This window comes from Theileria orientalis, chromosome 1 (genome assembly GCF_000740895.1).
Source record: "Theileria orientalis strain Shintoku DNA, chromosome 1, complete genome".
Classification (NCBI taxonomy): domain Eukaryota; phylum Apicomplexa; class Aconoidasida; order Piroplasmida; family Theileriidae; genus Theileria; species Theileria orientalis.
The window spans coordinates 116,646-136,725 of NC_025260.1; the positions used below are offsets into that span (position 1 = coordinate 116,646).

The 20,080-nt window shown below is 44.0% G+C and overlaps 11 protein-coding genes across 11 annotated transcripts; 5 read left to right on the top strand and 6 right to left on the bottom strand.

The window, feature by feature from the left end:
- Nucleotides 1–208: 208 nt before the first annotated feature.
- Nucleotides 209–1,861, top strand: TOT_010000045 (uncharacterized protein; the record flags this gene model as incomplete). Its single annotated transcript, XM_009690582.1, has 12 exons — nucleotides 209–230; nucleotides 275–454; nucleotides 487–611; nucleotides 645–750; nucleotides 783–835; nucleotides 867–909; nucleotides 944–962; nucleotides 994–1,064; nucleotides 1,136–1,217; nucleotides 1,255–1,358; nucleotides 1,391–1,601; nucleotides 1,633–1,861. The coding sequence occupies 12 exons, from the start codon at nucleotides 209–211 to the stop codon at nucleotides 1,859–1,861; spliced, it is 1,245 nt and encodes a 414-aa protein (XP_009688877.1).
- A 254-nt stretch (nucleotides 1,862–2,115) lies between these two features.
- TOT_010000046 (conserved hypothetical protein) lies at nucleotides 2,116–4,225 on the bottom strand (the record flags this gene model as incomplete). The annotated part of the gene is made up of 2 exons (XM_009690583.1): nucleotides 2,116–4,044; nucleotides 4,208–4,225. 2 exons carry the CDS (start codon nucleotides 4,223–4,225, stop codon nucleotides 2,116–2,118), a joined length of 1,947 nt encoding a protein of 648 aa, XP_009688878.1.
- A 155-nt stretch (nucleotides 4,226–4,380) lies between these two features.
- On the top strand, nucleotides 4,381–5,709 carry TOT_010000047 (conserved hypothetical protein; the record flags this gene model as incomplete). Its single annotated transcript, XM_009690584.1, has 6 exons — nucleotides 4,381–4,437; nucleotides 4,469–4,733; nucleotides 4,766–5,127; nucleotides 5,158–5,247; nucleotides 5,287–5,517; nucleotides 5,548–5,709. The coding sequence occupies 6 exons, from the start codon at nucleotides 4,381–4,383 to the stop codon at nucleotides 5,707–5,709; spliced, it is 1,167 nt and encodes a 388-aa protein (XP_009688879.1).
- Nucleotides 5,710–5,945: 236 nt separating this feature from the next.
- On the top strand, nucleotides 5,946–7,679 carry TOT_010000048 (uncharacterized protein; the record flags this gene model as incomplete). Its single annotated transcript, XM_009690585.1, has 1 exon — nucleotides 5,946–7,679. One exon carries the CDS (start codon nucleotides 5,946–5,948, stop codon nucleotides 7,677–7,679), a length of 1,734 nt encoding a protein of 577 aa, XP_009688880.1.
- A 242-nt stretch (nucleotides 7,680–7,921) lies between these two features.
- TOT_010001204 (uncharacterized protein) lies at nucleotides 7,922–8,383 on the bottom strand (the record flags this gene model as incomplete). Its single annotated transcript, XM_009690586.1, has 1 exon — nucleotides 7,922–8,383. The coding sequence occupies one exon, from the start codon at nucleotides 8,381–8,383 to the stop codon at nucleotides 7,922–7,924; it is 462 nt and encodes a 153-aa protein (XP_009688881.1).
- A 137-nt stretch (nucleotides 8,384–8,520) lies between these two features.
- TOT_010000049 (GTPase) lies at nucleotides 8,521–10,608 on the bottom strand (the record flags this gene model as incomplete). Its single annotated transcript, XM_009690587.1, has 11 exons — nucleotides 8,521–8,587; nucleotides 8,619–8,750; nucleotides 8,781–8,885; nucleotides 8,916–9,254; nucleotides 9,294–9,545; nucleotides 9,577–9,632; nucleotides 9,663–10,001; nucleotides 10,035–10,100; nucleotides 10,134–10,210; nucleotides 10,248–10,356; nucleotides 10,393–10,608. The coding sequence occupies 11 exons, from the start codon at nucleotides 10,606–10,608 to the stop codon at nucleotides 8,521–8,523; spliced, it is 1,758 nt and encodes a 585-aa protein (XP_009688882.1).
- Nucleotides 10,609–10,764: 156 nt separating this feature from the next.
- TOT_010000050 (DEAD-box family RNA helicase) lies at nucleotides 10,765–12,511 on the bottom strand (the record flags this gene model as incomplete). The annotated part of the gene is made up of 10 exons (XM_009690588.1): nucleotides 10,765–10,884; nucleotides 10,916–11,153; nucleotides 11,184–11,365; nucleotides 11,407–11,595; nucleotides 11,626–11,711; nucleotides 11,743–11,857; nucleotides 11,889–11,988; nucleotides 12,020–12,181; nucleotides 12,220–12,277; nucleotides 12,322–12,511. 10 exons carry the CDS (start codon nucleotides 12,509–12,511, stop codon nucleotides 10,765–10,767), a joined length of 1,440 nt encoding a protein of 479 aa, XP_009688883.1.
- An 866-nt stretch (nucleotides 12,512–13,377) lies between these two features.
- Nucleotides 13,378–13,893, top strand: TOT_010000051 (conserved hypothetical protein; the record flags this gene model as incomplete). Its single annotated transcript, XM_009690589.1, has 1 exon — nucleotides 13,378–13,893. The coding sequence occupies one exon, from the start codon at nucleotides 13,378–13,380 to the stop codon at nucleotides 13,891–13,893; it is 516 nt and encodes a 171-aa protein (XP_009688884.1).
- Nucleotides 13,894–14,024: 131 nt separating this feature from the next.
- TOT_010000052 (uncharacterized protein) lies at nucleotides 14,025–14,850 on the bottom strand (the record flags this gene model as incomplete). The annotated part of the gene is made up of 6 exons (XM_009690590.1): nucleotides 14,025–14,089; nucleotides 14,122–14,206; nucleotides 14,256–14,372; nucleotides 14,427–14,502; nucleotides 14,535–14,660; nucleotides 14,699–14,850. The coding sequence occupies 6 exons, from the start codon at nucleotides 14,848–14,850 to the stop codon at nucleotides 14,025–14,027; spliced, it is 621 nt and encodes a 206-aa protein (XP_009688885.1).
- Nucleotides 14,851–15,014: 164 nt separating this feature from the next.
- Nucleotides 15,015–15,906, top strand: TOT_010000053 (conserved hypothetical protein; the record flags this gene model as incomplete). Its single annotated transcript, XM_009690591.1, has 3 exons — nucleotides 15,015–15,619; nucleotides 15,655–15,775; nucleotides 15,805–15,906. 3 exons carry the CDS (start codon nucleotides 15,015–15,017, stop codon nucleotides 15,904–15,906), a joined length of 828 nt encoding a protein of 275 aa, XP_009688886.1.
- A 488-nt stretch (nucleotides 15,907–16,394) lies between these two features.
- On the bottom strand, nucleotides 16,395–20,011 carry TOT_010000054 (uncharacterized protein; the record flags this gene model as incomplete). Its single annotated transcript, XM_009690592.1, has 4 exons — nucleotides 16,395–17,552; nucleotides 17,852–19,527; nucleotides 19,555–19,692; nucleotides 19,744–20,011. 4 exons carry the CDS (start codon nucleotides 20,009–20,011, stop codon nucleotides 16,395–16,397), a joined length of 3,240 nt encoding a protein of 1,079 aa, XP_009688887.1.
- Between the last annotated feature and the right edge of the window lie 69 nt (nucleotides 20,012–20,080).

A 20,080-nucleotide genomic window follows, 5' to 3' on the forward strand; every position in this document is an offset into this window, starting at 1 on the left:
AAAGTTTAAATGTGTAAAATCACTAAATTAATACATTTGATTACATTGCTTCTACTAGCACATTTTGCTAGGGACGCGACCTGTAATCTTAAGTGGACCAGGTTAAAATCAGGTCAATTTGGTACGTTTGGAACTCAAAAATAAATTGAAATATTTAGGGAGTAAAATATTCAAATTTGCGGCCACCTCGGCAAATAATTCTCAGTATATGTTCGGAGGTGAAATTGACGGTAAATCTTTGCTCTTTGAACCCAGTTTCATTTAAAAAATGTAGGAAAATACACAAATAATTTATTCGTTCTAAATGACCCGGACTTAGACTGGTCAATTGTGAGTGCAAACGGGAGTTTCCCGTCACGTCGTTCCGGCGCCACTATCACCAAACTGGGATCCTCTTTATACGTGATCGGAGGACACAATGACAACGGGACTCTCAATAACATATATCGATTCGGTTAGTTCCGATCGAAAATATAATTTGTGTAGATACTTTAACATCGAATTGGAGTAAAGTCGTTCCTTCCAATGATTTTGAGTTCCCAAGTAGAACTGGTCATTCAGCTTCTACTGACGGGAAGAATAGAATATTTGTTTTCGGCGGGTACAATGACGTATGTTTTCGGGCACTCTAACTTTTAATTTAGGACGGCTTATATTTAAATGATCTGTACAAGATAGATATCAATATTAAGTATGATCCCGAATATAAGACCTATAAGACTTTCGCGGAGTTCACTTTACTGAGCGACGGTAATTTAATTCAGTTTATAGATTAAATTCAGATAAAAATCTTTTTTTAAACCCATCTCCGAGGGAATCATCAACCCTGATTTACGTAAGTGAACATGATGAATATAGATTCGTAGGCCGATAATAAATTATACTTGTTTGGTGGATACAGTTACAGCGGTAAGTTAACACCTTCGAGTCATCAATAATTTAGCTGCTTGCAACGACGGAATGTAAATTTGTACTCTGTAAAGTTTCTTGTAGGTGGATTTATGATTTGGCTTACAATAAATGGACTAAATCCAAGTCTCACGTTACACCTCCTCCAGCAGAAGGTAATAACTTATTAGCGTCTGCAGTCCCATAAATATGATGTCATCACATTTGGTGTTACTCGTGGGTTTAGGGTACACTGGGATAAGGATGGGAAGGGCCATTGTTTACTTTGGAGGCTGCAACTATAGCTACAACGCTCATCGCTGCTTCAAGTTGGTTTCAATTTGCTTCCTGCCTCATTATTTTCAGTGATGTGTGGAATTATGATACTATCTCTGACAAGTGGACCATAATTCCTGCTTCTTTCGAGAAGCCTTTGGAGCGCGGGCACTCCTTCCTCTTTTACGTCTACGGTTCGTTTCGTACCCTTTAACCAAACACTTAGACTCCATTATGCTTTACGGCGGATCTAAGTTGGACAATTTGGTCTTCAATGACATGTGGAAGCTTTCTCTTCTTCTTCCTTGCAGTGATCCTACCTACTCCTGCTTCGGGAACGGTACTTTTTCGAGCCTTAACTCCGTTTTAGGCGAATGCTCTGGTACCTCTTGTTCTTGTTTCTCTGGCTTCCTTGACCATGATTGTGGTACTTTCAAGTGAGTTTCCTTGGGCTCTAACCTTTCTTAGGGTTGACGAGAAGATTTCCTCTATTGGTCAGAGTGACACTGGAAACGTTCCGAGTGTGGAAAGTGTCACCTGCGACGCTAAGGCTCCTCAGCCTCGCAGACGCTACTTTGGGGGAAAATATCGCGCCTTTTCCACGTACATTAGGAAACACAACTATGCCACCACTCTGGTTGTTCTTCTTCTCATTGTATCCATACTTGCTGTAAGGGCTCGTCAGAAAAGTGACTAATTTGATAAACTACCTTTTGTCTTAATTAATCCACTGTTTACTCTTAACTTTATCCACATTCCCTCATTGACACGCAAATGCAAAATCTACTCACGTGTAACTAGATAAAGATACACACCTAAATACCTACAACACATGGTATGTGCACATTACAGACCTAGAATCACCTGTTGTATTCGTACTATATAATGCATACTATATAATGTGTACTATGTATTGTGTACTACATTGCGTGCTGTTGGCGACGACTGTTTCTACAGTGTGTACTTGTATATTCTCCTCAGCACGAAGTTCGGCACCTGGTGCTGCTGCTGCACTCTCTGCTTCGTGGTCACCAGCGATTTCAGGCTCGTCAGGAACGCGTTTGTGCTCTTGTAGGTCCACAGTCTCTTGTTCAGGCACACTCCCACCTGGTCCAGTATCGGCTCTACGTTTTCGTGGTGCTGCGAGTATCCCAGAGACTCCAGGTGCTCCATTATTGCCTCGTGTGTGCATATCTTGTCCTTGATGAGTCCTGAGATTGATCTTTTGATCATTATGTTTCTCACTATCTGGTTAACTCTCGAGTTAATTTTGAAGCTTTGCACTGCGTTCGCCGACTTCGACACGTTTTCGCTCCAGTACTTCTGAAACGCGTTGACCACCTGCGGGTACCTCTGGCAAAAATACTCGTCTTTGTCCAGCTTAGGCACCCAGAACTTGCCCTGCGGTCTCGCTATTGTTGCCAGGATTTCGTTCACTAGCACCAGCGGCAGTCCTGATGCGTTTACGAACTGCTCGCTCGTCAGGTGTCCCACTGAAGTGTTCGTGTTAAGCGTCGACGGCATCAGCGTGTGTCTGTTAAGCAGCGAGAGCATCAGGTTCCTGCAGCCTATAAGGTATTCTCTTTCCTCCTGCGTGTACTCGTCCTCTTCTGTGTAGTTTTCTATTGCGTGTTCCGAGTTTAACACCCAGTTTCCTCCTATTACTTTTGCGAACTCCTTCAGCATCTCTATCAGCGTCTCATCGTCCAGCCCATTGTGCGCCATGTCTCTCTTCAGGGAGTAGAACGAGTCCGTGTACCTCTGCGAGAGCAGCAGCTTCAGCTGCAGCTTTACGTCGAGCATCTTCATGAACTTCAGACTCGGCGTCAGGTCCAGCATCCTCGTGTACGTCACCTTGTTCACACTCGACCTTTTTCTTTCTGCCTTCACTCCTGCAAATGACCCAAACGATTGCAAAGTCCCGTTTACTGGCACACAAAGTGAATTGACGTACATCTCCTTATCGTTCAGGAACCTGATCTCCTCCCCTTCTCCTTCTTTCTGCTCCTTTCCGTATCTCGAAAACATTTCGATCAACTCCTTCGCCTCTGGCGAGTCTGAAACGAATATATTATCCACTGTTTTCCACGTTATGTTTCTGTTGTAGAACAGCTCCGTTGAGTTTTCTTCTCCTGGTATTACCTCCTCGTTAAATGTGTCCAGCTTCGGCCTCAGCTGCAGTATTGCCTTTACTGGCAAGAGGTGAAGCTCTCTTTTTACTCCCTCCTCCGTGTTCTCTACTTTCAAAACGCCCAAACAGTCTATTACGTGCTCGCTGGTCGCCACTGTCGAGTCCAGCGTCAGCGTCGTTCCTTTCGAAAATTCAAAACTTGACGGTCTAAACTTTGGCGAAGTTTTAAAGTCCGAGTGTGATCTACTCAGGAATGACGGCTTGTGGCTCTTTTTCAGTGGTGACGACTTATACTTTGCCAAATACGGCGCTCCGATATCGTAGTTTAACTTAACTAGCGGTGAATTGTTGTGCCTGTTTATTTCATTTGGCCTTGACAAATACGATTTTTTATGGCTTAACTCTGTATTTTGTATATTTTCTCCGATCTCCAGTGACGTTAACGTGAGTCTATCTGATGTATTTAAATTCATCAGCTTACTTGGTCTTCCATCTGAGGAAGACTCGTTTGTATGATTGGATAACTCAAGAGGATACTGAAGAAATAATAATCTTTCAAAAGGTTTATTGTATAACTCTTTTAAAAACGACAAATTGTTCGGTAGTTTTTCTAAATCTGGTAAAATATCTGCCAAGGTTGGGTTGTTTAAATACACATCAAGCTCAAATAGCACTGGGTCGTCTTCTTTTTCTTCAAAACTGTTAAAGTATTGTTCCATTTCCTTTATTTGTTCAAACAACCATAAAGTCTACAAAATTAATACTATAGTACAAAAAGGCTATAATTTTACCGTAAAAAACATTATATAGATTGCGATGATAAAAATACATATATTTTACTATAAATAACTTGAATTGTGCTAGGAATCTTGATCACTTTAGTCCATTTTTGGTTCTCAGCTATGGGGAAACGACATGATCATTTTCCATTTTAAAATTAATCACATCTTTTATATTATTTAATTTTTATGATATTTTATATATTATACATCCTTTTGTCACAAATCTGTAATGTTTGTCGCTCCTTAGATACATACTGTCAACATTTTAATTAAATCACTACTAATTTTTAAATTTTATCGATTATGAATCCCGAATTTATTCTAGATTTTGATAAGAATGATAACACACCAGAAAATAAGGTATTTTAGCCCTTTTTAATTAATAATTTAGGAGCAGAGTGACCATGATGATAGTCTAGATACCTTTACCAACTCAATACTATCGCAATATGCCTCCGGCATGAACCCGCCCATTTGTAAGGTATCAAACTCAAAATCAGTCTCACAAACTGTCAAATTCCCTTTCGGGGATGCCAAGTCAGCCGAAGAACAAAATAGAGACTTGAGTGCTAACGATGTGTTCCCATTTAATAATTACCTTAATAAAATAGAAATATTGTACACAATGGCAACTAAATTGGAAAATACTTGGAATGGTAAATGATTAATTTGAGCTGATTAAATTTAGAATTGTTCAACTTGGTCAGGGAAAAAACTAATTACAACAGATACGACTTATCTCTAAAGAAACCTTCAATTTGGAAGCATAGTAATAGCATAAACGACTTGCATCTGGAAGCGATTTCAAGGTGGATTGAAACATCGTCAAATATAATGTGTTGCCTCGCCAACACACTTAATATAGATAATCAGAATCACCAGGAATTCACCGGATCCAAACTATTACAGGACTCAATTGACGAGTCTTACTCTAAATTCAATACCGATATTAGCAAAGCTTGGGGTCAAGATAAGAATTTAACTCAAATTCAAGAGAATGATCTGAAAAATGAATATCTGAAGGTGATGAAGTTTAACACAATGATTCAGGTATTTAAAATAACACACATTTATGAGTAGTCGGATTATGAGAAAATTATTGAAAAGTTGAGAAATGAAAGGGATGCCGCAATTTCAAAGGCTGAACTTAAAGCGGTCTTGGAGAAGGAGGTAGTGTAATTTTAATCTCACGACTAATTCAATTTTTAGATTTACTCGTTAAACGAGAGGATATCGCTCTTAGAAAGACAATTGGCCGATAAAAATAATCAAATTGAGGAGCTACATAGGAGTGTAGAGTCCTCTAATAGGGTTCAGCTCCAGATTATGAAAAAGAACGAGGAACTGATAGCCAGTAATCAGAAATTACTGATGGATAAGAGTAACTTTATAGATAAGGACACAGCGAAGAATCTAATAAAGCAGTACTACGAAGAAGAGGTACTTTTGTTAGCTTCAAACATGTTGTAGAAACGGGGCGGTGAAAGGAAGGAAGATATAGTCCAACTCTTGGAAAGAATGTTGGATATCAATAAGAAGGCGAAGGCGTCCGAAGAGTTAAAATCGGAACACCGTCGTTCCCTGCTGAGCGAGTTCATGAACTTCGTGAATGAAAACGTGGAATCACGGTAGCATCTCTGGATAAAAACGCAAACACATTTTTAAACAATCATGGGAATTTACACCCTAATTTTTAATGTACTATAATTATTGTGTTGATGGTGAATAAGGCACTTATATTGATTTGTAAAACATGACATAGAAGTTTGTGAGGTCATGTCATCTTGAGCAATAGAATCTGTTCTATAAGTGATGTTTTCAAGTTGACTCATCTTTAACTTGTAAAGTCACTTGTTTCTTTTTTGTGGATGGCGCCACAGGGCTCGGCTCCATTCTCCAGTATTTTCTACCTAACGAAACGAAAGAAGTTATCCGAGAAGCTATTCGAGCATAAAACTGAAACTTCCGACCCAGAGTACCAATATAACTATGAAAACGTATATTACCCCGCGTTCCAGGGGGAGGCCTACTCAAATGTGGGAGTTCACAAGAACTTGATATACTTATCGCAGGACAGGCTAAAATTTGAAACGTCCGACGGAACTGAGCTGGACGTCGACGACGGACTCACGCGAGGCTTAAACTGCCTCTCGCAGCTCTCAGATGTAATCAGTTTGAACGACATAGATGAGTTTTCCAGGGGATACCGCCACCGGGGACAGCCCGAGGACAGAATCACTGGTAAAATAGATGATATCGCAAATATAGTGGAAATTAACGGCTTCACAGGCACCGAAGGTGCCGAGTACAGGAGTCTGGAACGCAATATGGAGCTCTCGAACAGCTACGTGGGCCCGCTAAGCGTCTCCGAGGTCGGGAACCTGCTCGCCCTCGCGCTCAAGCTGCAGGAAAGTGAAAAGCTCGACCTAGACCTGGAGAGGAGGCTGGAGGTCTCGGCGCAGCTGTGGAAGAACAACAGGGTCCCGAACACCGTGTCCGCATTCCTCATCAGCTCGCTATACAAAAACAGGCCTCACCAGTGCGAGACCTGCGGACTCAGGTTCGCGCTCGCCGACACCAAGCGGAGGCACGAGCTCACTCACAGGTCGAAGCCGCACGGGTTCTGGCACTCTCTCGAGGGCTGGGTGCACCTGTCGAGCAAGGCTGCCTTCGGGTTCACATACACGAGGGCCATGGTAACCCTGGACACCTTCAAGAGGCTCCTCAGGGACATTCCGAGCGACCAGGAGAACGTCGGCTGGCTCAGGCAGATGCTCTTATCGAGCGAGCAGAACATGGATCAGGTCAACATGGACGAGGACGTGCAGGAACTGCCGGACGATATGGACGACAAGGTGGTGGCCACGTCTGAAAACTTGGGGGACGAGATGACTCTCTGGTCCTGGGGGATCGGCGGCGCCTGCGACCATGTTCCTCAGGACGCGCCCTCGGCCGAGGTGCCCTCTGAGGACCTCGACCCGGCCCTTCTGTTTGAGATGGCTAAGAACTTGAAGTTGAGCCTGTTCACGATAAACTTGCACAAGCCAGTCCTCGGCTCCTTCGGCGACATGGCCCGGTCGTTCTGCGTGATATGCCGTGACGCCATCAGGTGCGAGTTCGACGTTAGGTTCGGCAAGTTTGTCTACGTGGACGCCAGCTCGTTCCAGCTTGACTTTAAGCTGCTCTCTCGGCTGTTTCCTGCGCCAGTGCCCCTCTCGTACCTGATTTCGACGCACGGCCTGGAGGCGCTCAGCGCCACTGCGCTGCTCAAGAAGGTCTCTCCCATCAGGCTCGTCGCGGCCGACCTCAGGTCAAAGATGGCCCTGGCCATCAACGACTGGGGCTTCAAGCACGTTCACGAGATGCTGGACATAGATAGTGCAGTGCCTAAGATGGATGGTGTACGGTACTTAGATAGATTATTCAGTGGTTGGCGGAACCCGTTCAAGCTTTCGGGCGCGGGCGCTCGCGGCCTTCTGTTCGCGCACTCGTCCTGCCTCAGGCTCCTCCTCAACTCTCATCTGCGGCTGGCTAAGCTGAAGGCGGCCTCCGACGAGAGCGAGGTGCTCTGTCGGCTCCTCGGCGAGCTCGCTCTCGCCTAATCGGACTTGTCGATGACGTAGACCTTGGACCCGTTGTTCAGTTTTATCTGAACGTACTTTTCCCCCAGGCCCACGTTTGCGCCCTTTTTATAAAACAGTTCCATCGGTGTGTTGTTGAATATGTTACATGCTTTCGCTTTTACCCTGCTCACGGGTCCACACCTTACCCAGGAGAAGTTCATTTAATGTACTTTAGTTGCTCTGCGTGTTACTTATGTTTACAGTTTCCGTGCTCTTAGGCTTTAAAATCTTCTCTGCTTGCTGTCCGACACCACTGGGAATCTCTCCGACAGCTGTCGTGACACTTCGTTTTTGATGTACTTTTCCAGCTCCTCGTGCCTGGAGTCGATTGTATCCAGCCTTCTTCTCAGGTTAGTTTCCTTTCTGGACTCCTTTATTGCTCCTCTCACGTACTCTGCTGTTATCAGTCCTGCTGCCACTCCGAATATTACGCACTCTCCCAGCAACTCGCTTCCTATGTTGACTGATTTCTCCGGCGAGAGTGTTACTTTGTCGCAATCTGTCACTTCCGAGTTATAGAACCTTCTCGATATGTACCTTTCGAAGGCGAAGCTTTTGTTTCCGAAGTATATACAGATGTTTCTGAATCTTTCGTTATGTGCTGCTCTTCTCTTTAGATAATTTGCAAACGGCTTTGATATCTGTCTGATGAACACACATAGAACTTTGTATGCCGGGAACATTATATTCTGTGGACCCTTTGAGGGATATTCTATGATTCAGCTCATGGGGCATCAGATTCCTTTATCATACTGTTCCTCAGCTTCAGTATACTTTTTATTCTTCCCCTGTGTTTGTTTTAAATCATATCTACTCGTTCTCACCTTCTGTTTATGAAATTCGGCTTATCTATCCTCCTGGGTGGACTGCTTATCATTGCGGGTCTCCTGTTTTCTTTTTATGATTCGGAAGGCTCACCTCAAAAAGTTTATTCCTTTCGGTATGCGTATTTCTATTATCTTGGGGCCCGTTCCGTTGAACGAGAACCATCCCAGCCCACAGATCACAAACTCGTCCAGAGCTCCCGTTCCATTGCAATTTACCGTTACTCTGAACACATTTTATTTTTTACGCGGCTACCTGTACTTCGAAAACGGCGTTAGCTTCTTGTAGTCTTCCTTTGAGTGCGGCGGGTACAGCTTGTATCCCACTTGGTAGTTCATTATATCCTCGCTTGCCACGCTCCTGTTTACTGTTGAAATACTTGTTTTTTACCTGCAGACTTTCATTGTCACTCCGTTGCCGAAGTAGCACTGTATTGTGCAGCTGGAGCCTTCCACGTGGTCTATTCTTGCCACCCCTCCTATCAGCAGCGACTTCCCCTCCTCCAGCTTAATACACGCTGGGTTTATCGTTTTTGTCATTGATATTGACAGCAAGTCCACTGGCTTATACAGTAGTGACGGGAGCTGCGATATTATTGGTATTCCCGGTGTATCTACGAGCTTAAAGCCTTTTGGCAGCCCGAATTCTATAAACTCCAGGGTCGTTCCTGGGATTGCTGACCTCGTTGCTCCGCCCACGCTTCGTCTCAAATTCAGAGTGCCAACGTGCCTAAGGTCATTTTGCTTTCGTTTTCCAATGCGTGCCTACTTGTAGTGGATGTAGTCCAAAAATCTGTCCACGAATGTTGATTTTCCTACGTTTGTCGCTCCCACCACGTATATGTTCCTGGGCTCTCCCGCCTTCAAATATTCTTTAAGCCTTGCCTCAAGTTGATCAAATCCAACTCCTTCAAAGGTTTGTTGCTGTCTACACCTACCCTTTGAACTTGAAACTGGTATCACATTAAAGCTTTTCGAGTTCCCTATGTGCCTCACCACTGACCTCAGCCACGACTTAATCCTGCTTGCCTTTAATTTTTCATTTAACTAACTCTGACGCTTCGCACCCCTTCGGTAGCACGTCTAACTTATTCGCTATCCAAATTACCTACAACGCTATGATTCATACTTTACTAACGTCCAATGCTCTGTTCCTTAGTGCTATATAAAGCTCAGGGATCACTGACACTTCTACGTTTGTCAAGTCAACAATGAACAGTATTAGGCTGTCATTTTTAATTCTTGTTGCCATATTGCTAATTATTTCCGACGTTGACGATATTTTCAATGAATTTTTAACCGTGGTTGCTTCCGATTCCTCCTGCGTTATCAATACTGGGAACTTCTTCAAATTGTTTACTCCTGATATCACTCTCTTGATTGAGTCTCTTTTCAAATTTTCTGATTCCAGCAGCTCCTTTGTCAGCGTTTCACGTTGAGATTCCACTTCGCTTTGAGAGTCCAGTCTCTTGTAATACTAAAAATTAGTTAGGTGTGTTTAATTCCTCACTTGGAGTTTATAGCATCTTTTACACACTACTCTTCTCTTTTTTATTCCAAATCGTCCCGATTCAGACTATCGATTCAATGTGTGTGTAACTTAACATACCCGGTTTACTTCCACGCCTTCCGGAGCAGCTTCCACTTCAATTCCTCTAATGCTTGGCAGCTTAGAGTTCCCTCTAGCTATGCAATCAATGACTCAACTCATTTTCTGACGTACCTCCTGATTCGTTCAATACATTGGAATCCACGTAGCCTGGCTTATTTGGGTCCGAAACCTGGAAATGTGCTCCGCATCCTATGCATCTCTTTGGCAAACTTATATCCTTCTGTAATTTGGTTCTATTTCAGTTTAATTGACTAACGTAGAACGGGTCTGATGAGATTCCTGGCACGAAGAACTCTTTCGACTCCGGGAGTCCAAAGTCATTCAGGGTACTGTTGGATTCCCTTATTTTAGCTGCTGTGGCTGTGCCAAGTGCTCTAATTCCCTGGGAAATTGCGATTTTGTCCAGAGGTCCTCCTTGGAACCCTTGGATTCTACACAGACCTGCTCTGGCGCACTTAAGTATATTATACATTGTTTACTTAACCAAATTAGCTTAAATGTACAGAAATTATTTTTTTTTTTACTTTACTTTTTATGATCTAAAATTTCTGACCATGTTTTCCAATGCTTCTGGGTCACACTCGAGAAGCTCCACATTGCAACTACGCTTTGCTGATTTGCGGCCGACTTACTTGTAAAACTGCTTTATTGAATCCACCAGTGCCATTTCGTTCGCTGTTATCAGGTTTATTGACATTCCCTTCAGTCCGAAACGTCCCGTCCTTCCGATGCGGTGTAGGTATGTTTCCTGCGCGTCCCTTTCTAAGTTTCTAGCTTACCATGGCCACTGCCTTCATCTCTACGTTCTTCGCTCCTGAGTACTCCAAGGGCAGCTCGTAGTTGATCACCAGAGTTACCTGAGGCACGTCGATTCCTCTCGCAAGCACGTCCGTGCATATCAGCACTTTCGTTTCTCCGTCCTTGAACTCCTTCATGATTTTATCTCTGATTTCTGGCGTCATTGAATTTGGCCCTGCGTTCGGTCCCAGTGTTCCGCATAGCAGCGATACTGCGTGCCTACGTGTTTGTTATCTTCTATCTTCCTACCCTTGGTCTCTCATTTTTTGCGACAGCTTAAATGCTGACTCTCTCGAGTTGACGAAAATCACTGACTGTCCCACTATCATGCTCGAGTATATTTCCGAGAGTTTGTTGAACTTGTCTTCTTCGTCTTTGCAGAGCATGTACCTCTGGTCTATGCAGTCCAGCGTCAGCTGCTCTCTCTTCACCTGAGCGGAACGTCAGTCAGCGGCATTCCTCTTAAACATACCTGTATCATGTGCGCTGACGGTGCTATTCTCGTTGCGAACTTGTAAACGTCGTCTGAGAACGTTGCTGAGAAGAGTACTATCTGTACTGGACCTTTGAGCATGTGTCTGATCTGCATCACTTGCGTTCCCATGTTGTTTTGCTGATTTATCAGCTCATCTGCCTCGTCCAACACTAGCATTCCCACGTTCTACTCAATTGTCATTCTAATCAATCATACCATAGTGTTTATAATCTTCTTTTTTAGGAAATCCATTGTTTTCCCTGGCGTTCCCACGTACAGGTGATACTTGTCGCTCTCCTCGACTAAATTCCTTATTTATTATCCGTTACTTACATCTTTGGCACTGCGGCACTCCCAGAAATGTTTTAACTTGTGTGAACTGTCCTAGCTTCTGTATTACTTGAACGTTTTGCGTCGCCAGTTCACGTGTTGGACACAGGCAGAATGCCTACATTTTCTTATTTGTTTCAGTTTCCTACCTGTACTGACGGGAGGTTCACATTTACTTTTGACAGCATTGCCAGTGCAAATGTTGCTGTTTTTCCTGATCCGTTCTTCGACTGAGCTATCAAATTTGTTCTAAACTTGCGTTAATATCTCACTTAAATACCCGGAGTTTAGTATCAGCGGCAGTGCGCACTGCTGTATTTTTGATGGTCTTGTGAATCCCATGTTCTGGACTCCCTTAAGCAACTCTTGTGATAGTGCCAGGTGCGTCCATGGCATATCTGGGTTTTCGTTAAACTGAACTCCGTCCACCACCAGAGTGTCACTATCCGTTTATTGTCATATTTGAGCTCAACAACTTACGCTATTTCGTCGAGCATCAAGTGTTTTGGTGCTATAAAGCTACTGGATGGCCCCGAACCTAAAATTTTGTTTATTCACCAGTTTTTATGTTTGTTTTCATACCAAAGTTCAGGTTCAGATTCATTTGCCTCTCGCTATGCATATGTCCCAATCCTTGTGTATTCATACCGGTAGCAAATTGACTATTACTGGTTGAACTATCAAAAAGATGCATATCTTGGGCATATATTTGCCTCAACTCGGCATTATCTTCTCTTGCCAAGAATTGTTTAAATATTGAATCGCTATCCATGTTTCAAAATATCAAAAATAATTAAATATTTAATATAACTACATTAAAAACGGAAAAAAACGTTTAAATAAATCGATAAGCGTTTTTACCTTGTTTTTGATAGGGCAGGCATCAATATATGGTATACATTAATATCACTTGATAAATATTATATATTTGTTTAAATAAGCCTTAGTATATATATATAAACATGAAAATAAATTTTCCATGGATTATTTATGAAAAATAGGTCTATTTTCACTTAACAGTTCTAATTTGAATAAAACAACTAATTTTAGTATATTTGTTCCATTTCATTCATTATCGTTGTTATATTTTTTATTTGATTATATTTATTAGTGATATAAAGGTAGTTTACACGACAAATCGATTTAAACATGTTCAAAAAGCTTTGGTTCAAATCTATAAATTCATACTTTTAAATCCTGGACTTAAACCCACTATTAATACACTGAAACGAAATATTGTACATATTTTACTCGTGATTCCTACGACAATTTATATTTATGTGCTACACATTCCCGGGAATCTATAAATTATGTACACACTTAGGGATAAAATTTTAATGTCTCCTGACTTCCATCTACTAACACAACTGTAGTACATCAAACATGCTGTTTTTCAACGGTGTCTGCCAATTAATTGTCGACAGCGGCCGCAAGCATCGAAATTTTAAAAAAAAATTCCTCGCTGTACCCAACGGATCCCCATCTATAATAAACAAGCCAAAACATTGCATTCATCACTTTATATTTTTATAGAAATCAATTCACTTTGTACATTAAACTATTCTACACCAATATACTTCCACTAAGCATCCAATTTTGCGTTAAATATATCAAAAATCCATTTATTTTCAAGCAAAGATGAAGATCACGGCCCAAATTATCTTTTTCCTTTTCACCATCTTCGCAGGACTTTCACCCGTCAGCGCCAGTGGCAGCTGTAGCGAAGACTACCTATATGCGCTAGGTATGAAATTCGAGAGCGAGGAAGTGACCAAGGCAAAAAGCTTCAGAACCTCGTCCCTCTTCACCCAAGTGGCAACAGAGTTGGTATTTAAAATGGGAGCAACCCCGGAAAACTACAGGGAGAGTCTCATCCGCAAACTCGTTGATGCTGGACTCTACAATGGAGAGCAGGACTGTGTCGAGTGCTTCAGCAACAGTATTAGGTGCGTGATCAAGAGCTGCAAGGCAATGTGCTTCCCAGACCCATGCAAAAAAGCATGTCTCAAGTGCGTGGACAAGAACTGCAAGAGTGACCTTTTAGAATGTGTTGGACAAAGCGATGTTGTGAACCCGTGTGTATGGGCCAAGGAATTTGAAAAGTACAAGTCTTCCTCAAAGGGCAACCTCGGCGGAGCCTCAGGCTCACACTAGACTAAGCTATAGTCACGAGCCCATAGTCATAGGTCGAAAGAGAATGGTTAATTGGAGGATAGATTGGAGAGTTAATCGCATTGCAGTGTCTCTAGTGCAAGTACAACATTTTAATCAATTGTTCAACGCGCTCATTTTCTCAGATTTATCCTTTTGGCAAATTTGTCGAACTTGTCCTCTAATAATGCACGCTTATCTGAATCAAAGTTGTGAAAGGGGAGAACGAACCCTCAAGGCACAGTGTGCAGTTGAAAAGGTTGACGGCTCCTCCGGCACACAGCAGGATCGATAGGACGAGCTGAAGAGCGATGAACTGGCTTATTCACAGTCATTTGTATTTCTATGCTATCATGTAAACTCACCGGGCCGAGCTTAAAGAAAGTTAGCCTGAATAATGTGTTTATGAGCCAAAAAGCAGTCCATGTATATGTTATGAACCAAAAGTACTTCACTTGCGTGTTATTTAGAAAAACTTCCTCCTGTTTATTTATTTAATTTCTTAGTTGGTAAGGGCCGTGGAAGCAGCAATTTACCTTGATCCGCCTCTTCAAAAGGTGGTACGACCCGTTATCGCATATGTCAAAGTACCAGGACACCCCTACCAGGTTTCTATAAAATTATTTGCTGATCGTGAATCTAACACTGAAGTATAGTTCTTCACGACCAAAAGGTCCACCAGCGCCAGGGTTAAAGTGATACAAAAGGTCATTATGAGGTCTGGAGATACACCAGTAAAAATTCCCATGATGGAGGGGAATCCGTAGTACCTAATTACATTATATTGAGTGACAATTTTTATACTCACGTGGCCACTATTATGGACTTAAAAATAACATGTAGTACGCATGATAACGGGTGTGTAAGCAGCTGGAGCTTCGAGACCACGCTACTGTAAAACTCTGAAGTGTCAGCCCTGGTTATATTTTCATTTAGTTTTCCCACTGGAATTGTGTCCATTAAACTTCAATTGATTGGTTCCCATTCTTAGATCATACGATTAGCACCATTGGTACCATAATAGATCCACAGTAACGTCGATTTGACTCCACTAACTCTTTTTTATTTAATATTTTGCAGTAGTTATTAATGTAAGATGTGGATTCCTTGATATTTTTATACACATGTATGTTGTTGCTACACTGAGGGCCATTCTTTGCCTCGTTTTCGTAAATGTAGTGATTTGTGTTCGTTTTGAGTCTAAATTTGACTCCAAAGATGGGTGTAAACTTAAATTTTGCAGCAATTCTTTATTTTTTGTAAATTGCCTGAAAAATTTATCGCAACTTGGCGGCGCTTGTTGCCGTCTTAAGTACAACGGCAAAACTGCCTTTTATCGCTCGAGGGCCCCTTTAAACTCGTCTGAACATGACGATAAGGGCTCGGACGGTGACTTGGACAGGATTCTCATTGGCCTTGAGAACCCTCAGGACATCAGGGGCCCTTACATCTCTCCCGACGGCATGGTCGTCAATAAAAAGAAGATGCTCTACTCCACCGGTGAACTGTGCCACGTGGACGACTTCTTTGAGGGCAAGTTCCGCGTGGAGTGGACCGTCAGGGGCGTCAAGGAGGTTTGGCGCGTTTTTGTCACTTTTTTTCAGAAGCTTCAGTACCGCTACAGGGACACTCACACTCTGCCCCTTAGCACCAGCCGCTTCACCCTCGCTGGCATCAAGGGTTTCGTTCTCAGACTATGGCTTGACGGCCACAGGGGATCTGAAAAGGGGTTAGTTTTGCCTCTCATTTCGTTTTAATACTTAGGCACATTGCCATGAGTCTCGTTCAGCAGGAGCACTGGTCCTCTCTCGACTCTCCCATTTGCTTATTTGCTGGCAAGGTTGTCAGGGGTCCCTTTTTCTACCGTTCCCCCGACTACTTTAAGGTACTTTCTTCTCCCTCACCTCCCTTTAGGCTGCCAAGTCTCTTTGTCGGCTTGAGGACGTTCTTGAGAACAACACCATCAGGCTCGGCGTCATGATTGCGACTCGTGACGACTCCAACGTTAATTCCTAGTCGATTTTAATGTTTTACCTCCTTACTTTACTTGCTTTACACTCACATTCATGTCTATTCATATACCCATATATGTTAACTTATATATTTGTATATACACATACATACCTATACACATATGTATACATATACCCCTATCCCTATACCCTCATGTATATACATATGCTTGTTATTATGGGTAAACACTTATATGCACACCATTCCGTATCTATTTATAGATCAAGTCACAGTGTGCGCTAGTGTACACATACACATTCCTTTGTCCCCTATACGTATTAGTTTCCGTTTTCACCCATCCCTGTCTGCACGTACATCTATCGGCAAATGTGTAGATCTATTAGCAAATGTGTACATCTATCCCTAAATGTGTAGATCTATAACTATCTGAACGCACATCCATAAGTAAAAGTGTACATCTATCGGTACATATTAGTTTCAGCTCCGCGGACTTTACTGTGCCGCCTCCTCATCCCTTAATCCATCCCTCGCTAGGTCTGCGTCGGCTTAGCAGTCAACAGCTCCGAGGCTATCTCCGAGGCCTCCTTCAGCAGCTTCTCCGAGAGCTCCTCCTCGGCCTCCGCCGCCCTCATTCTCTCCTGCTCCTGTTCTCTCTTCTTCGCCTCGTGCGCCTGCTGTATTGACAGCTGCAGCTGCAGTCTCTTTTCTCTTGCCTGCTGCTTATTCTCGCACGTCTTCTCCAGCTGCGGCAGCGTCGACGTGATGTGCGGTATCATCTTCGTCTCCACTCTGTTCGCGATCTGCTTCAGCTTATTGTACGCCTCTGCGCTGAACTGCGTGTTTCCTCTCTGGCTTTCCTCCAGCAGGTACTCTGCTGACGTCGTTATGAAGCGGCAGCACGAGAGCATGTTGATCATTTCCACCAGCGAGCTTGTTTTCTCTGCGTCTCTCAGGTAGCTGCAGACCATTGCGTCCGTCACGATGATCTGGTTGTACACGAAGGCGTCGTCTTGGAAGATCAGTCTTGCTGTTTCCAGCACTCCTATGCACTCCTCGTACTTCTGCACGTCGAAGAGGAACCTGATGTAGCACGTGTACAGGCTCTTGTCCATCTTCCCGTTCGAGATTGCGCTTTGGAAGTGCTGCTGTGTCTTCGCCACCTTTAGCTTGTTCAGCTTATTCTTGTCGGGCTTTCTGTCCGTGCTCACCATCGCCAGTGTGATCGCTGCTGACAGTATTCCTATGTTCTTATTCACCAGCAGCTTCATGTGACTCGTCATTGACAGCGACTCCATCAGCAGCAGGAAACTTTCGTACGAGGCCTTAAAGTTTTTTTCCAGAGCCAGTATCACTGCTATGCAGTTCGCTGCGTAGAAGTTGCACACTGACGGTCTCTTCAGTGCCGTTTTCGCGTACTGCATTGCTTCCTTCGGCAGCGTCAGCGTCGTTCCTGTCGTCTGTGCTATTCTGTAGCTCTTTTTAATCATCAGCGACGACAGCAGCGTGTTTGCGTACGGGTCGTATGCTGACGCCGGTATTGCTCTGAACATTTTCCTTATTTCCTGTATCGCCTCGTCGTACGACTTAATCTTTCCCAGCTGGTATGAGCGCAGCAGATATGGCTCACAGCTGTTCGGGTGTATCTTTTTCACCTGCTCCAGGTACCTCACCGTGCTCTCGTGGTCACACTAAGCGTATTTGTATTTATTTATGCGTATTAATTTATCTAAGCAAATTTGCCCAGGGTTGTCTAAGCAAATTTGCCCAGTGTTGTCTAAGTAAATTTGCCAACGTTTATTTATCTACTTTAGTTTATCCGTTTTGACTTGTCATATCTATCTCATCTAACTATGTTATCTTGTCATTGTTTATCTATCTAAGTCAAATTGTCTATGCTAATTTATTCATCTAACTAGTCCTTAATTCCACTAAATATCTTTGTTAACTGGGTTTCATTTTCCTCTTTTGTCTCAATGTCGTCTCTTACCTTTTGGAACGCTATGATGCTTCTTCGCAGCCATGCCGAGGTGTACCTAGGGTACTCTCGCGTTATAGACGAGTATATCTTCTGCGCCTTTGTGATCTGCCCTGCGAACTCCAGGGCCAGTGCGTAGTTAAACCTCACTGTCAGAGCCAGCGTCGTGTTCTCCATGTTTTCCCTGGCGCTCCTCTCGGTAGGTCCACCTGCTCCACCTGCTCCACTGGTTCCGCTCCCCGTACTCCCTTCCGTCTTCCTTGACAACTTCTCGTTCAACGCCTGCAGCACTGCGCATGCTCTCGTGTAGTTCCTCGTGTACATCAGTATCACTCCGAAGTTGTTTTTGAAGCGGTCGTTGTCCGACTTGTAGAGGTTGAAGTACTCGACGTAGTACTCGTTCAGGCTCGGACACAGGTACTCTCTTCCTCGCGAGACCAGTATTTCCAGGCACCTGATGTAGTACTCCATTGCCAGCGGGTCTGAGAAGTCTCTTTGCGCCTTCGACTTCGCGTCCAGCTTGTTCGTGAACTTCGACATTTCCAGTGCGTTTCTCGAGGACTCGCTTCCGTTAGCTGAGAAGATCAGGTCCTCCAGCAGCGAGAGCGCCTTGAATAGCCTCTCGTCGATAAGTCTTCCCATTCCCTGCTGCACGCTGTGGAACGTGCATGAGATGTCCAGCTGATTCTGCGACCTGTTGTTTGCTGACTCCATCTTCAGCATGTCCCACTTGTTCGTCTCCAGCGTTTCTCTTGCTGAGCAGAGGTACACGTATGCTGAGACCTTCAGCACCACTGCCACCTTTTGCAGGCACTGGAGCAGGAAGTCGCAGTGCTCTCTCGCCAGACCTAGGTCTCCGCAGCCTGCTGCTGCCTTAACCAGCTGCAGCCTTGCTGACAGGAAGTCGTTTTTGTGCGAGAGTGCGTTCATGTACCTGTTAAGTGCCTCCGAGTAGCTTCCCTTCGCGTGCTCCACTCTTCCCAGCTGATACTCCAGCTCCGCCCTCAGGCTATATGGCAGGTTCGTCTTCTGCAGGTCCAGCAGTCTTCTCGTGCACTCCTCCAGGTTTCCTCTGTGGAAGAGGAACTCGCACAGGTGCAGCTGCCCCGCTGCGTTACTTCTGTCCAGGATGTGCGAGGCCAGGTGCGCTCTGCTGTACTGCTCCAGGAGCAGCGGCACGTCCTCTTCGAAGTCCTCTTTGAAGTGCGTCAGCTGGTATGCTGCTATTGCTGATGCGAACCTGTGGGCCACTGCCAGCGGCTTCAGTGCTATCGACTTCTCGATCAGCGACTTTGCCGACTCTATGTTCCCCAGTGAGAACTGGCATGCTGAGAGTGCGAAGAATAGCGCCGCCTTCAGCCACACCAGCTGGCTGTGTGCCAGCGACAGCTCTAGGCTCCTTTCGCTAGGCGCCCTCCTCGAATCAGGCATGTTGTTCATTATCGCCAGGTAGTAGCTCGCCTTCAGCAGTGCTCTCAGGTAATACACTGATGCCACTTGGTAGTTTGAGCTCAGCACCATCACGTTCCCGAACAGCACGAGCGGTATTATTGCTGATCTGCTCTGGTCGATAGCCATGTTAAACATCGACCTTGCTGTCGCCAGGTGATCTGTGTTTTTGTCCCTCATGTAGTTGAACACGCTCTGGTGTCCCTTGACCATGTAAAAGTGGTACAGTGACGTTCCTACTCATCATTACACATTTTCAACCCTACCTTCCGTCTTTCTCAGGTAGTGGTTCGTCCAGTCCATGTACCTCTTGTGTCTTTCGTCGTCGTTTTTAAACTGCTGTGCTTGGCACAGGTTATGGAATCCCAGCGACGAGTACAGCGTTCCTTTCACGCGCTTCGAATCTGCTCGTTTGTCATTATTTGTTCATTAATTTAATAAAACTTATTTCTTACCTTCTTCTGAGTTAAAAATCGCTTCTGCTTCCTTAAGCAGTGAGTCCAGAGATTCCAGGTGTCCCAATGACTTATATGAAAACGCCAACAGCAGCCAATACTTCAGCGGTACCTCTTCTGATTTTAGAAGATCTTTTATTTGCTCCAGATTGTTCGGAGTCAGATCTTCTTGCGATATCCAGATGCATCTTCTGGTGGAATCATTTTGTGTATGGGCTGAATTCTGTGATTTGGGACTAAATGGAATCCCGAATCCAGAATCTAACATATTAATACATATATTATATTTTCCCTTCTATTCGGGATGTTTGATTTACAAAAAGGAGGAAAACATGTT